The sequence below is a fragment of the Vidua chalybeata genome, chromosome Z (assembly GCF_026979565.1).
Source record: "Vidua chalybeata isolate OUT-0048 chromosome Z, bVidCha1 merged haplotype, whole genome shotgun sequence".
In the NCBI taxonomy this organism is placed as follows: Eukaryota; Metazoa; Chordata; class Aves; order Passeriformes; family Viduidae; genus Vidua; species Vidua chalybeata.
The window spans coordinates 44,168,782-44,183,605 of NC_071570.1; the positions used below are offsets into that span (position 1 = coordinate 44,168,782).

At 41.6% G+C, this 14,824-nt stretch overlaps 1 protein-coding gene across 5 annotated transcripts in view; it reads left to right on the forward strand.

Annotated features, from left to right (window-relative positions):
• The window catches only part of LOC128802444 (PH and SEC7 domain-containing protein 3-like), a 119,861-nt gene that overhangs the window by 88,505 nt on the left and 16,532 nt on the right, over positions 1 to 14,824 (forward strand). For 3 of the 5 annotated variants that reach the window (XM_053968828.1, XM_053968823.1, XM_053968827.1), the window contains 3 exons: positions 5,868 to 6,061; positions 8,483 to 8,553; positions 14,552 to 14,709. In XM_053968828.1, the coding sequence (XP_053824803.1) occupies positions 5,868 to 6,061; positions 8,483 to 8,553; positions 14,552 to 14,709 (423 nt within the window). Of the gene's footprint in view, positions 1 to 5,867; positions 6,062 to 8,482; positions 8,554 to 14,207; positions 14,710 to 14,824 lie in introns of those variants that run through there. The other 2 variants (XM_053968824.1, XM_053968826.1) reach the window with 2 other exon arrangements.

Here is a 14,824-nt window from a genome sequence, read left to right on the forward strand (position 1 = left end):
GAGCTTGAGGGTGGAGGCACATACATCTCTTGCTCTACTGTTGTGATATGCAAAGAAAGCTGAATAGGAAGGAAGCATGGTCAGTTTTGTTCTGGTGGGACCAAAGAAAATCCTGCCTCCCTTCCAAAGATGTTTCCTTTCCTTCCCTAATGCACTTGGCAGGGTAAGAAGAGGGAGGTGAGGCAAAGATGAAGATAGGACTGCAAAGGCCAGTATAAGCTCTCCTGCAATGCTGGCATTTCAAAGGAATGCCTTTCCTCCAGCCAGAAATCTTTGAGGATACTTTGCTTATCAGCTAAGCAAAGGTTTAAGAGCCGCTCTGGAAGTACATTATTTAGTGGATTAATGGCTATCCGTAAGTCCATAGGCAGGAAAGGGTAATGGTGAAACACAAGATGGGGAAGGACTGCTATCCAATCCTTATCTTACTAGCTGTGAGTTAGGTGTGTTATCGTCTTATACAATTTGCAGTACATTTCCAGAAGAATTATAGTCTGATCCAAAGCCCACACAAAGAAAAGGCTACTATTGAATTCAATTTTGTAATCACGAGAATTGACACCTTAATCAGCAGATGTTCTCCAGAGACTTTCAGTAGGAGTGTTCATTTATCCTTTTTGAACAGGAAAGCATGAGTACAGCTGTGAAGAGAGAATTGCATTACAGTTCTTCTCCTGCAGTAGTGCCTGGTTCAAGTTCTCCACAAAGTTAAAAGTGAATCACATACCATAATCTGTAAAATAAAGAGATCTGACCTGGAATTTACACTGAACTGGTGAATGTGGCATCCTGAAGGCACACTTCTGCTCCACACTGCAAACCCCAAAGGTGTGAACTGTTCTTCACATCTGTTGTAGATGGGCTTAAATTTGAAATAAGGGAAATTTGAAATTAACCTTTAAAAAGGTTTTCTATTAATTTAAACCAAAGCACAGGTTTGCCTGGATAAAGTACAGAAATGCCTTCAATGGAGGTTTTTTTGAACTGGTTTTTCTGTCTGGAATGGGTTAAGAAAAGGAGATCCAGCCACCGAGGGAAAGAGATAGATTGCCTGGCCTCCTAACATTCCTTCATTGTCTCTAATACTATATCCAGAGGGTTTTTTTTTCAGGTGTTTCTCTTTCTTCGGCTTTCACACTGATCATTGTCAGCTTTAAGCTGAAAAAGAAAAATCCATTTGATTACAAAAGTGCCAGAGCTAAGTTATGTTTTATTTGCATGATGTCTACATGGAAATGTCATGGTGGCCATTTTTGTTTTCCTTTGTTTTTAATACTGTGTCTGTTTCCTGTTGAAAATAATAGGAATAAAAAAAAAAATCATCATCTTAAAATAGGTGTTCCAAAATTAATGTATGAACTCCCAAAGGACTACTTACAAAATTGCTAAAGCCAAATGGCGGCATTTGAGCCAGTTGTGTCCCAAAAGCCTCCTCTCAGCAGAACAGTGTAATTTTCAGGAGAATCACTTGGTTTTTAACTAGCCAATTATATACTTCTCTAACCAGAGATGTTTACAGGGACATGGTATATTCTTTTTTTGTTTATCTAGACTACACTGAAAAATTATCCCCTTTCAGCCAAAACAAAACAGGTCATTCCGATAAGTGATGGTGGGAAGGAGATGCTGCCAAATCAAACTGTGATGCTGAGATCAGGGTAGTTATAAAGAAATCTCTGCTGAAGCTCACCTTTTTCTAGGTCAGACTGAGACATCTCTCCCTATTATAATAAACTTTTGTCTCCCAAGTTCTAGGATGTTTCCTTTTTGCAACTTCTTGATTGGTTTTAGGTTGGGGTCAAGTGGTATTCAACCTGGTTGTCTCTCTTCCCTCCACCCACTGGGAAAGATACCAAAACTTCTCTCAAGTCAATTTCCTAATACAGATGCTGTTAGTTTCATGGATGCATGTTACAAACCTGAGGTTTTTTTTCAATTGCAATATTTAAATAGATGAACTCAACCTTCTGCTGTGTCATATAAGGTTGCTATTTGAACAAATGCAGAGATGAAGAAGAGTTTTAAAAATGAAGGGCTTGACCACATCATTCCAGATCAGTCATTTCACATCTATGTGTTTAAGAATAAGGGGCAAACTCTTTCTAGTTGTCAGTTATCATGTATTTGGGAAGGAAAACATTGCTGTTTCAATGCTGTGACTGCAAGTGATAGCACAAGCAGGTCCTGGGTTTGGTGTGCTGGTTCTCATGGACAGCCAGAGGGCTGCTCTTTCTTTAGGTCCTTTTCCAATGAGACAAGCTTACAGAAGTGGAACTGAAGCTTCTTGTTTTGGGAAGCTTTGCAAACATCATTGTGCCATAAGCAGAATCTTAGAGAAACTCTACAGATGGTAAACCTTTTCATGTCACCAGTACCCTGCAGAGAAGAGACACTCTGGGTCCCATTTCCTATGAATGGAAAGTGGGACTTAAAAGAAGTTTTGCAGCTATCAACCCTTTTCAGTTATCAGGGAGGAGTCACCAGAGCAATTGCTTCCAGACCCAGAGGAGGGAATGATTTTCCTCTGCTGATCAGGGGCAGAAAATCTCATAAGACTTCTGCAAGCCTAATTGAACCTTCATGATGATGTTTTGCATACTGAAAGGTGTTTTGGAACCATTGTGGGGTTTTCCCCTAAAGGCACAAGGATTGTGTTACTTCCTGTATGAAATGGAAAAGAGAAGCAGTGGTCTGGCCCTTCAAAAGGACCTAATGCCTGTGTGACACCACATCCACAATTCTGAACTTACCTGTGCAGAGATCACCACTGACTCTTACCCACATCACTGGAGGCTTTCACACTGGGGATGTTACAGCACATGGATGATTTGTGAGAGCCATCTGAGGGTGGGCAGGTAGCCACACTCTCCACAGTTGAGGGTTTCAAACAAAGATCAGACTTCAGGTTTATGTATCCAGAGGCCCTCCCCCAGAATTTTCTGCAGTTCTTTCTTGCAAAAGTACCCTAAAGGCTTGTTAGAAGTAAGCTCAGATGGTTAAATCCCTGATAAACAGTATTCGGGACCTGTCTATTCAGCTAGTTTTGGAAGATATCTGAGGGAAAGCTAATACTTGAACTTTTTTTGCTACTTCAACATTCCTCCAAATCATCTTGCTTTCTTCTTATGTTTGACCACTGAAGTAACATGGAGTTGAGCATTTAAGCAAATGAGTCCTGGTTCCCCTGGTTTTCATCCATTTCCTGCTTGTAATGAGTCCTTCCTGCCCCTCTGTCTCCCTTCATTGCCTCTTGCAGACTGATTTGTGCATCTTGCCCTCATGCATCTTGTCAGAACACTCAGCTCTCAGAAATGCCTGAAGCTTCTGAGTCTCAAAGAAGTCCCATTTTCATGATAGAACAAAAGACCAGTTAAAGGTTTGTTCAGTGCTCCCAACAGTCGTGACAGCAGATGCTATTTTGTCCTTTCTACCATGTCTTTTGAGGAATTCCTATTTTAACAGCTACCCTAGAAGTGCTGAGTTTAAGAGCACTGCTCCCAGCTCTTAGTGGTGTCCAGGATCCCCCACAGGATTGCTTATCACACCACTGTGGCTGCTTGGTTAAGGACACTTGTATATTCCCACAGGACAGTTGATCACTATACAGTAATTCATTCCTATAGCTCCAAAGGACATAGCTTATTCCAAGAAAATGTTAAGCCTTTTACTGCAGTTCATCTCTGCTGACAAGGAGAAATCTGCTGTGTCCTTGGCTGAAATCCCAAAATTCACAAGGCATTTCTGTGGGACAAATCATCCTGTGTGCTTATGCCCTTTGAGAGATTCTAGTCTGGATTAAGTGCTTCAGAGTCATGTTGAGAGAATTTGCTTCTGGAATGGACATATATCTAAGAAACATATAACACACAGTGGTTCAGACTTAACAGCAGCCAGTGAGTAGACCCATGTAGGGTGGGGACAAACAAAATTGTCAGAAATGCCTACACCTTTTCAGCTGGGAGAGGGCTTCAACTAAAGCATACTTGAAGAAGTCCTTATTGCTTTAACTAATAAAAAATTTTGTAGCACTTTCTGTGCTGGAGTGGGAAAGCACACATCAGTAGGCTAAAGATGCAAGGACTGCTCTTCCTTGCATGAATCAGATCTTCAAGTAGAAGTTTCAATCCTCTTAATTAGGAGACCTTGCAAGACAACATCATGAAGATATGGTGCACCTCCTGACTATATTTCTATAATTTATGTGAGGTGATCAAAGTCAAATGCTTGAGAACATTCCCTACTACTACAGAGTTCACTAATACAGCCCCCATGTTTCTGGATTTGTTTTCCTTGTTGTCAAACCAGTCTCTTAGCCTTTTACCTCCTTAGACTTAGTTATTTCTCCAAAGACCATTTCATAGAATAATTTTGTTTGGAATTATCTAGTTTGGAAAAGACTTCCAAGATTATCAAGTGGAATCTTTAACTGAACATCACCCTTTCACCAAGTGCCACGTCCATTAGTTTCTTGAACACTTGCAGGGATGGTGACTCCACCATCTCCTTGGGAAGTTTGTTCCAGTGCTTAACCACCCTTCAGTGATGAAATTTCTCCTGATGTCCAACCTGAACCTCCCTGGGCACAGCTTGAGGCTATGTCCTCTCATCATTCACTGGTTGCCTGGGAAAAAAGGCCAACCCCCACCTGGCTACAACCTCTTTTCAGGCAGTTGTAGAGGATGATAATGAGCCTCCACAGCAGCAAAACTGAGGATAAGATAGATTTGTTGCTGTAGCCTGCAGTCTTGAAGGACATTTTTTTGAATGGTCATTCCCATAAGCAGCCGTGGTAGCAGTGTATTCCTAAAGGAGCTTCTGGATTGATGTGTGCCTTGCTAATCGTCACATAATACATGCTTTTGAACATAGACATGTGTTTGGAAGATCTGCGTGAGCTTGCTCTCTCTGCCAGTCATCTGCCAGTGAGAGGCATCAAATTGAAGTCCACCCCCAGTGGGTTGGCAATATTAGCCATCATTATGCTCAAATGATTTTTTTAAAATTTAAATCAGATGCTGGTCTCAGGAGGCGCTGCTACCACGACTTTCCAATGACAACCTTCGTACTCCCTGACACACCAGGCACCTGGAGGGGAATGTATGCGGATTTCAAAGGATAAAGGGCTACTCTGTAATCTGGCCTGTTCTCTGAAAACTGTTGTCCTACTCTTTACTTTACCCTTTACTTTCTAGGTTGCCTAGTCCTTTTTAGCCTTTGCCTGTGACAAGCAAAAAGGTATTTATTAGTCAGGCGATGCTTGTGACTTGCATTGTTGCTCCCAAGAGCTTTGTGGAATACATTGCCCTAATAAGTAACATTTTCAGCAGCACTTTGTTTCCAAGGTAAAGATGACATAATTCACCTAGTGTCGTTTTTATTTTTAAATAACTAATTTTATGCTAATCTGCAGAGGAAAATAAAGAAAAAAGAGGTAGAGTCTATGTTTCATATGCTAAGTTAAGGGGTAAGCCGCAGTGATCTGTAGTATTCTAATTCTTTTCATCTGCATATGGGCTCATGAAGAAATTGGGGGTTTTTCTGCTGAACCCAGCAGGCAAATATTTCCCATTTTAGCACTCAAATACATGGAATTAAAAATAGGCAAAGTTGGAGGACACAGAACACTCTTGAAGTTTTATCTTTCAAGACAATAATGGAAACTTGGGCTTTTTGAAAATCTGTGTCCTGTGCTGGTGAAGTAGGTGAACTGAAGCTTTGCTATAATATGTCTATATTTTGATATATTTCTAGATTTCTCCCTAAATATGGCCTCCTATAAAGAGAGAGGTATATTTTGACAAAAATTGCTGAAATGAAACTTTGCTGGTCAGTCTGTCCTTCATGCATGATTTTCACTGCTTTTTAAGGGATGAAGAAGAGAAAAAAAAATCTCACTCGGATGGTACTGATGAAAAAGATAATGGGAACCAGACAAAGGCTGTCAGTCGAATTGGCAATTCAAATAACCCATTTCTGGACATCCCTCATGACCCCAATGCTGCCGTGTATAAAACTGGATTTCTGGCTCGGAAAATCCATGCAGATATGGATGGAAAGAAAAGTGAGTAATTTTTCAATCCTAATGTGTTATTTTCTTGTTATATTTTCACAATGCCACTTACCAATGAGCCCATGTACTTCTCAAGGCAAATAGTGGTGCTTCATTAGGGGAAATAGCAACAATAACAGGCAACACAACAACTGGATTATCACACTCCCACTGTTAGGCTAGAATTTACAACGTTTAGTCCCATTTGCAGAAGCTCTAATGCATAAGAGGTAATGTGATACAGCAAAGCAATGTGAATTTTTGGGCTAAAAGAAACTTAATATAGTGCTTTACAGATAGAAAATAATTTCAAGTGAATTACAGTAGCTGTTCTGCAGTAATTTAATAGTTCTCCTTTTCCTTATGTGACACCAGATTGTTCCAGATCTCCCCTCCTCTCTGGGTCTGTCTTTAAAGAAAGGCTTTTCTTTACCTCTGTTTAGAAGATACTGTTCCCTTCCATACTTTCCCAGCCTTGGATCACATATCCAGTGAAGGGTGGCAGCTTTTGGCAACAGCCAGCTTTTTACTATGCTGTTCCTCCCTGCCCTTTTCTTGTAATAATCCTGCTGTGTCTCTTACTTACTTTAACTATCTTCATCCCTTCTTGTCCTACTTCTGTTTGTGATGCACTAATCATCAAGGGCCTCTGATGCACCTGTGTGTGTTTTGTTGTTTGTATATCTTCATTTGTTGTCTACAGATCTTGGAAAAAGCTGAGGTTAGTCAGAGCATCTGTGTTTTCCCCAGTAACTGTTGATGATTGCCTACTCATGATTCACATTGGTAGGCTAAATCCCAGAGACAAAGTCTGGCTTCATGATGGGTTTCCAGTAACAGCTAGTCTCTCCTAGGCTAAGCTCTTTGATGTTTACATGTTTTGCTAGTCTATTTTAGAAGGTACAATTGGAGGTCAGTATTTTCAAGATGGAAGCTAACAGCGGGACAACTGGATTTAGACAGAGGTGTCAAAATCAAGCTGACCTAATTCTTTGTGATGACTGGATACTCTAAATAGGCTTGTCTTTATTAAACATCTTCTTATTCAACCATAATAAGTAATTGTATCTGGTTGCCTTTATTAAATTATTTCTTTTATTATAAATACCAGAATTGCTCATTATTTAGCACACTGGACACTGGCATTCTGGAGATAACTCTTTTATGAGTAATGTAATTAGGGCCATGTTTTCAGAAGTTCCTGTACAATTTAGAGATCTGTCTTCTTTAAAAAAAAGTTGCATTCTGGCTTTCCAGATGCTAACAAAACTTTTTTTGTTTGTTTGTTCGTTAAACCTTTTCATATTCCATTTTCTAATGGAATCCTTGCAGGGCAGAGATTAGCTTGTGTGGGATTTCTAATGAAGTGATGTGCTAGAATGCTCATCTGTATTTTTTCAGGAACCTAGTTCTGAGGGCTAAAGCATTTAGGCACTTAGAGGAGAAGGATGTAACAGGGGCTAGTGGCTGGAAACTGAACTGAACAAATGCCAGTTAGAAGTAAGGCCTGTTTTACAAGATGAGAATGATTAACCTCTGGGACAAGGGACTTGTAACCTCTTCATCTTCACTTTCTGTCTTCAGATCAGAATGGAATGCCTTTCTGAGTGTCATTCTTTAGTTGTGTGTGTATTAATTTCGGTATAGTGTCAGTATATGGATACTGGTCAGCGATGTATGCTTGGTGGGGAGTGAGCTTAGATGTAGGTTTCTGGTCTCTGGTGCTGTGACTGTACAGCTTGTGCCTAATTCTCTCCCTCTGTCGCACCTGAATTTCAGACTGGATCCTTCAGCCTTCAGGCTGAATTTACTTCCCCCACCCCCCTTCCCCCACTGCTTGTCTCTAGGAATTTATGGGCTAGATGTGTTGTCTCTGTTATGTTCTTCAACCTCTAACTGACTTTGGGTTTCTTGTGGGGTTGGGTGTTTTACATATGATTTTGGTTGGCACCCTTCTCCTTTCTTAATGCCACCTTGGGACTGCAGCAGCAGTAAAGGGGAATGATGCTCTGGGGAGACACTGCTTTCTGTGTAGTATCCCACTGGTTCTGAGCAGTTCCTGCCAGCCTGCTGTGGCACATAGAAAGACTGCTTCTTTCTGAAAACTGCTGTGGTGCAGAGCTCAGATGTAATTGTGTAGGGGCAATGTCTGCCTGTCTTCAAGAGCACAAAGACTGGATCTCTGTGGCTCTCTGTGGCCTGCTTTCTTCATTGCTGCTGTTGCTTTCTGATCCAGTCCAGGGCTGTCATCAGGGTTGTTGTATTACTCTCTCTCACTGCAGGTACATGCAGGCACTGTGCTAAGTTGCATTGTCCTTTGGAAAAGATAGTTCAAAGGAGGTTTAACACAGGACTAATGTAGCTCTCCTGTAGCGTAGACAAAGTATGAAAATGGATCTGATTTAAATGGGTTTTCATTTGTTTTCTTTCCAGCTCCCCGGGGAAAACGAGGCTGGAAAACCTTTTACGCTGTGCTGAAGGGAACGGTCCTGTACTTGCAGAAGGTAGGGGAAATCACTGTCTTTTGAAAACTAATTAAAGAGGGATAAAGCAGCACGCATCCTCTCCACTCTCTCAGCACACCTCCAGGCTCCTTTCCCTGGCATGTACAGCATGACTGATCTCCCTACCCCCACCCTTTTAACACACACATTCAAGCATGAATCCTCTCATTGACACCCTGTCCCTTTTCACAATTTCAAGTTCAGTTCCACTGCCTGCATCCACATGTGCACCCTGTAAGTTCCAGCATATGCCACTGCTGTCTCACACAGCTGAAAAAAACAGCCAGCTTCAGCAGCAGTATCACCTCTCTGTGTTGTGCACACATTCCTCTAGGCTGTTTTTAACTTTGCATTTCATACATATGACTTCCCCTTCTGTAAGCTTGTCCTCCTTTCCCACCTTTTCACAGTACACTTTTCTGCAATGCCTGCAAGACGAGCTGCAAAACAGTTGAACAACAGCTTGGCTTTGGTAGGAATCTGCAGCTTCTGTTCCTTTGCCAAATTGAAGGATAAAAGGATACTTTTTTCCCACAAAGCAAGAAAGGACTGGTTTCTAACAAAATGTGCTTCCTGACAGCAAGATGTCTAAATGTCTAAAAAAAAAGTCAAATGAAACCCTTCAAGCCTTTTGTTGCAAGCTTAAATATATTATAGTACATTTTTAACTCCACTGTTAGAACATAAAATGCAACATATGAGTGAGAACTGTCAAAATCAAATAAATGGAAGCAGCTAAGTAGATTGTTAAGGCTTTTTGCCCTGCAATGTAGATGAAATATTCATGGAATAGGTACTGCTTGTCCAGACTGCCCTATATTGCAGAAGTATGCTTCTTTGAAAGCTGTTCTACATTTTCACTCAAAAACTGATAATTTTGTGACTATCAGGAGTGCAAATACATACTGCTGTTTCCTCCTCCCCTGCTGTGACTTTCTGAAGTTGTTGGTTTCACTGGAGCCAACCTGAATAGTCTCTTGAGAAGAAAGAGTGATTTGAATCAGATTATTATAGCATGAATTTTACAAGGTGAATGCTTGGGGTGCAGTACCTTTTTGAGGGGGCTGAAATCTTGAAACAGATAAAACAATCTGCAGTCAGGATAGAAGATTTGGGCTGAAAGTTGGATGTGATATGCTCAGAGACAGTGCAAGACACTAAAACCAAGTCTGCTGAATCCCAAGTCCTTTTGCTGGGAATACGTTCAGGTATTACTAAAATGCCTTCATGGCAGGCTTGTACTTGCCCTTTTCTGACCAAAGTGGATTCATCTGCTTCAGTTTCTGAAACAAGTAATCTTTAATGTTCACCTGAAAAAACTACATGGTTCTCTGAGAAAGAAAAAGACTCCTTTTTTGTAATACAAGAATTAATTTCTTATTTGATATTCAAGGGAAAGAACTGAGTATACTGTCTATTTTAGCACCTTAATGAAATATTTTTATGAGTATTGCTGGCATATTAGTTGAAAATGCTTTCTGTTTAATAAAATGTAGAGATGCTGATGTAGCATGCAAATTTTCTACAGAATGTTGCCCTCTCCCGTTACCCTCCACGCTTTCAGAAGCAGGGAGTAATTTCACATATGAGTGCATCTTTGCAGAACAAAATGCATTGTTGGAATTCTTGTTCTTATTTGTTTTTAGTTGTGTATTTTGCACTTGTCAGAGCACTTGAATTCAGTGGTTATAGGGCAGTACTCTGCAGAGTTGCATTTTCCCATTTGCATGGGATCCATCCATTGCATTGAAGCCATCTTACTGTAGCACACTGCCAAGCAAAGCTTTTGCTTTTGTGCTGTGAGAGGTTGACAGAAGGGTGTTATGGGAGGTAACTCATTCCAAGAGTGATGGGGCAGCTGTGAGCCTCCCCCGGGTGCCTCTGGCCCCTGCTCAGCCACATGCTGCAGCTGTGAAAAAGCCTGTGATTTCAGCTTCAGAGGGTCCACCAGGGCTTTCCTTCAGCACTTAAATAAACTTTACTCTGCTAGGGATGTAGTATCATAGAAGGTGAAGGTGCCAGAGTTAAAAAATACACAGCTAGGCCAAGTAATTATAGTAAATGTTGCTGAGCTGCTGTTTCTTTCTGTAGGGACTGAAATTATCCCAATTTTAGGAAGTACGGAAGCATTTTAGAACAATTTGATTTCTTTGCAGAAGTGCATAGTTCTGGAAATAGTCCTGGTCAAAGGGTTGTCTTGTGTCAGTTGACCTTCTCTCCTGATTATAGAGAAGGTGAAGCTGACATAATGCAGTAGGGTGGGGTGCATTCACAAGCACATCCTCTTTCTCTCATTCCCTATATACTGGTGGAGGTGACATCTGTGATGGTGGTTTCATTGCACTATTCAAGCGGGATAGAGAGAAATCTCACTGTACAGGTGCTGCTTACATACAAACGTGTACAAACCTCTGCAGTATTGCTTTCTGTGTTCATCTGTAACTCAGCTGTTCCCTCAGTACACTATATAATATAAATATTAAGTGTTCATAGCAGCTGTGAATCTCCCAGTGGGCAATGTGATCCCAATTCTGCTGTCTCTCTGCATTGCTGTTCTCCTTGTTTTGCTGTCAAAGGCCACATATGAGAGTGTTTTGTAAAGGATGGTCACTTGAGATTTAGTGAGGATTTTTCTGGACAGCCTTGTCTCCCTGCCCACCTTTTTTTTTCCCCATTGCAATTATTCCAGTGCCAATTCCGCTGGTGCGTATTGTTTTGTTCTTAAGTAAATGATTTAGGAGAGATGGTTTTTGAATTAGTGAGCACAGAGGGCACTGGAGGAGCTCAGTGGAAATGTTCACAATTAGCCAACTAAACATACCTACGCAATATCATATAAAATAAGAAGTTTGACATGTTAGGGACATTGGCTGTGTCTCTGGGCATCCTCAGGCCAAGGTTAATTTCCTGCCCTCTGTTCATGGCAAGAGGAAATTGCAAAGTAGCAGCTTGACAGAATGTCTGTTCACTAGACTGACATGGGATGTGATGTGCATACACAAGAGAAACTTATAAGGAGAGGACATAAGGCTGACCTTGCTTCCTTTCTAGAAATTGCTTCTGGGCAAACAGTGCACAACACGAACCTCCGTGTTTTATTTGGACTCTTCTGTGAGGTTTGCAACATCTTTGTTCTTCAATATGGCACCTCATAATCTCACAGGCTTCAGGTATTTTTATATAAATTTTGTCAAATTTCCTCTGTTAAGAATTAGAAAAGAAATTGAGAAAGGCCAGAGTGATGTAAAGTGTTTGGTAGTGAGAATTTCTGAAAGAGAATCTTGTAGCTGTCACATGCAGCCGCATGGAGATGTCCATCTATGGTACAGTGACTGATAAGAAAAGACAAATGTCATTCTCTGGTTTGCTAAAAATGTATTTAGAAATATGCTGACTCTGGGTCATCAAGATGTGGGAAAGTCATTCTCCAGGAGTTTGAGAAAGATGAATTCAGCATGCCATTGCATTGTATGCAGCACTCACATCAGCCTTCAGCTGACAGACAGATCATAGTTTCTTTCTGGCTCCGTATATTTCTTGCCACTGTCTAGGTCTAACTTTAGAGCGCTGCCTTCCATTTCAGCTCAACCTGAAGGCTGACATCAGCATATCATAGCACATACTGTCCTTGACGGCTTAGGCAAAAATGGATGTTCCTACTCCCCTAGCATTCCCTACCAGTCAAAAAGAGTTGAAGGCCTTGGAGAAGGAATTTTGGCAGCACATTCATGTCCTTACAGCTTTCTCTGAGGCTGGCAAACTATGTGGAGACATTTCCGGTATGCTGATCAGTGCCTTTGGAGAAGCTGGCAAAGGCTCAGCTGTCAAGGTAGATTGCAGCCAACTGATCTGGTGGGATTAGCAAGGATTACCATAAATGCTTTGTGTTGGAAAGGAGGGCTTATCAGCCAGGGCTGCTTCTGGGGCTGCCCAAATGTGGACTTCTTCTGAAACAGGTTTAGTCAACAGAGTAAGTTGTAGACATGGGATGCAACTCACAGAGGAAGCTAGGAGGCAACAAGCTAAGTGATAGCTGACACTGTCTCTAGGCAGTAATATGAGGTAAAATAGATTATCATATGACTGAGGCCTGTCTAATTTAATTTCCTGGCTCTGAGGTTTTCCCAGTCTTCCTGGACAATGGAGCCAGTCATTTCCCCCAAAACTACCACCAAATAAATCAGCTTGTGACCCGTTAGAGGAAGGGGCTTGATCTGAGGCCTTGCTTCCTCCATCTTCAAGACAGGGTATGCCAGACGTCTTGAAAAAGGTTTAAAGAAATGCCCTAAGTGGGCATAGACGAAATCCTTCAAGACAGACAGATGCCTCCAAATCTTGCTGAGTCTCAAATTATGAGAGAGGAAGGACATTTAGCTTTGCTCACTGCCAGTCCTTGTAAACCCCTTGTATTAGGGGATCTTTAGGTTGGAGGCTGCCCTTTGGTCACCTGTGCAGTAATGCTCTGCCTTTCTGCTGGGCCTGCCAGACCCATGGTGGGTTGTGCCCTTGCCTAGCTCCAGATAGAGTTGGTGGTGTGGCAGGACTGCTGGGTAGTTGCCTCTTCTCAGGTTAAGTGTCTGAGCAGCAGTGTGGGAAATTGTGGGCCTGCACTAGCAGGACCTCCATCAGAAAGGATGCAACATGGCAGAGGAGCAAGATGTTTTCTCCCACCTTCCAAGAGATGGTTACCACAGCTGGTGACTCACTATCCACTGAAACTCAACCTGGAGAGCCCCAGACCAGCCTGGCTGAAAGCTCAGATACCTTTGGATGTGGCGTGGATTCCTCTGGCTGCAATCCTGTTTGGTGTGCTGCCAGAAAAGTTCTGTAAATTAATTCATGCACATTAACCAGCTCTTCTCTCAGGTGGGCGCCTTCCAGGATGTTGAAGCTAATGCTAATCCCTGTACACACTCTGCATCCTGCACTGTATTTCCTGATAAACCTCATCTCATAAATTGTGTTCAAGTGCAGGATCAATAGTTATAATGCCTGCAGGGAATTATTTCACTGCTTTGCAGCTGTCACACCCAGTGTGTATTCCTAGTGAGACTGATTTCTGTAGTATACTAAGGGGGAGAAATGGAGTCAATTACAGACTGCTTTGGCCTGGCCTTCAGAAAAAAAGTGATGCAGCCTTGCTGGAAAATCACTTTTCTTTCAAAAAGCTCCTGGCTTTCCCAAGCCATTTATAGTCATGTGGGCTTTGGATGGAACTTGTGGCTACATTATGCCCTTGTCCAGCTTCTGTCACTCAGAAGATCAAAGACTGCTTCCAGGCTGAAGCTTGCAAACAAGAGTCCCTGTTTTTGTCATCTGGTGTTAGGAGTGGTACAGTTACTGTGTCAGAAACCCAGACAGAGCTGTGTTTGCCATTTTTAGACCCTCATCAGAGAGATGGAAGTGAGTTTGCTGTAATTTTCTTTGTGCGCATGGTAAGGAGGCTTCTGTGGTGTGTGAAGGATTGCCTAGGAGCACCTACAAAGGTAATTGGTTGAGAAAAATTAAAATCAGGCAGTAGATGCTGAGAACAAAAGTAGCTGAGCAGTGGAGTTGGGGAGCTGATTATGAAGGATTCTTGAAATGAAGGCAGATAATCCACAGCTGTAGTCATAGTCAAATATTTCCTGGTTACATCTATTCCTGTCACACAGGTAGTAGAACTACTTCTCTCCCTTGGAAAGACATCAAAACAGAGAAAGAAAGACAGAAAGACAGAAAGACAGAAAGACAGAAAGACAGAAAGACAGAAAGACAGAAAGAAAGAAAGAAAGAAAGAAAGAAAGAAAGAAAGAAAGAAAGAAAGAAAGAAAAAGAAAGAAAGAGAAAATAAAACATGTTAAGGGTTTTGGAAACCACAAGTCAGGTTGCACTTAGTTCATATACTCTATTACTGTTTCTGAGCTCTGGTATAAGGTTTTTTCCCTAGGCTAAGGAAAAAGGAATAGTACATGCAGAAATTAAATGCCCTAAATTTTCCCCCTGCTATCTCCTGCAGGATGAATATAAGCCAGAAAAGGCTTTGTCGGAGGAAGATCTGAAGAATGCGGTTAGCGTGCACCATGCGCTGGCATCCAAGGCAACAGACTATGAGAAGAAACCTCATGTCCTCAAGCTTAAAACAGCAGATTGGAGAGTCCTGCTTTTCCAAGCCCAGTAAGTGCTCACCTCGTGCCCCTCATTGAGGAAATAAAGCAGTGCTGAAGGAGGAATAAATTCCTGCCTGGACAGATTAAAACAGAGGCTTAAGAGGTTCAATCTGTTTATTTGA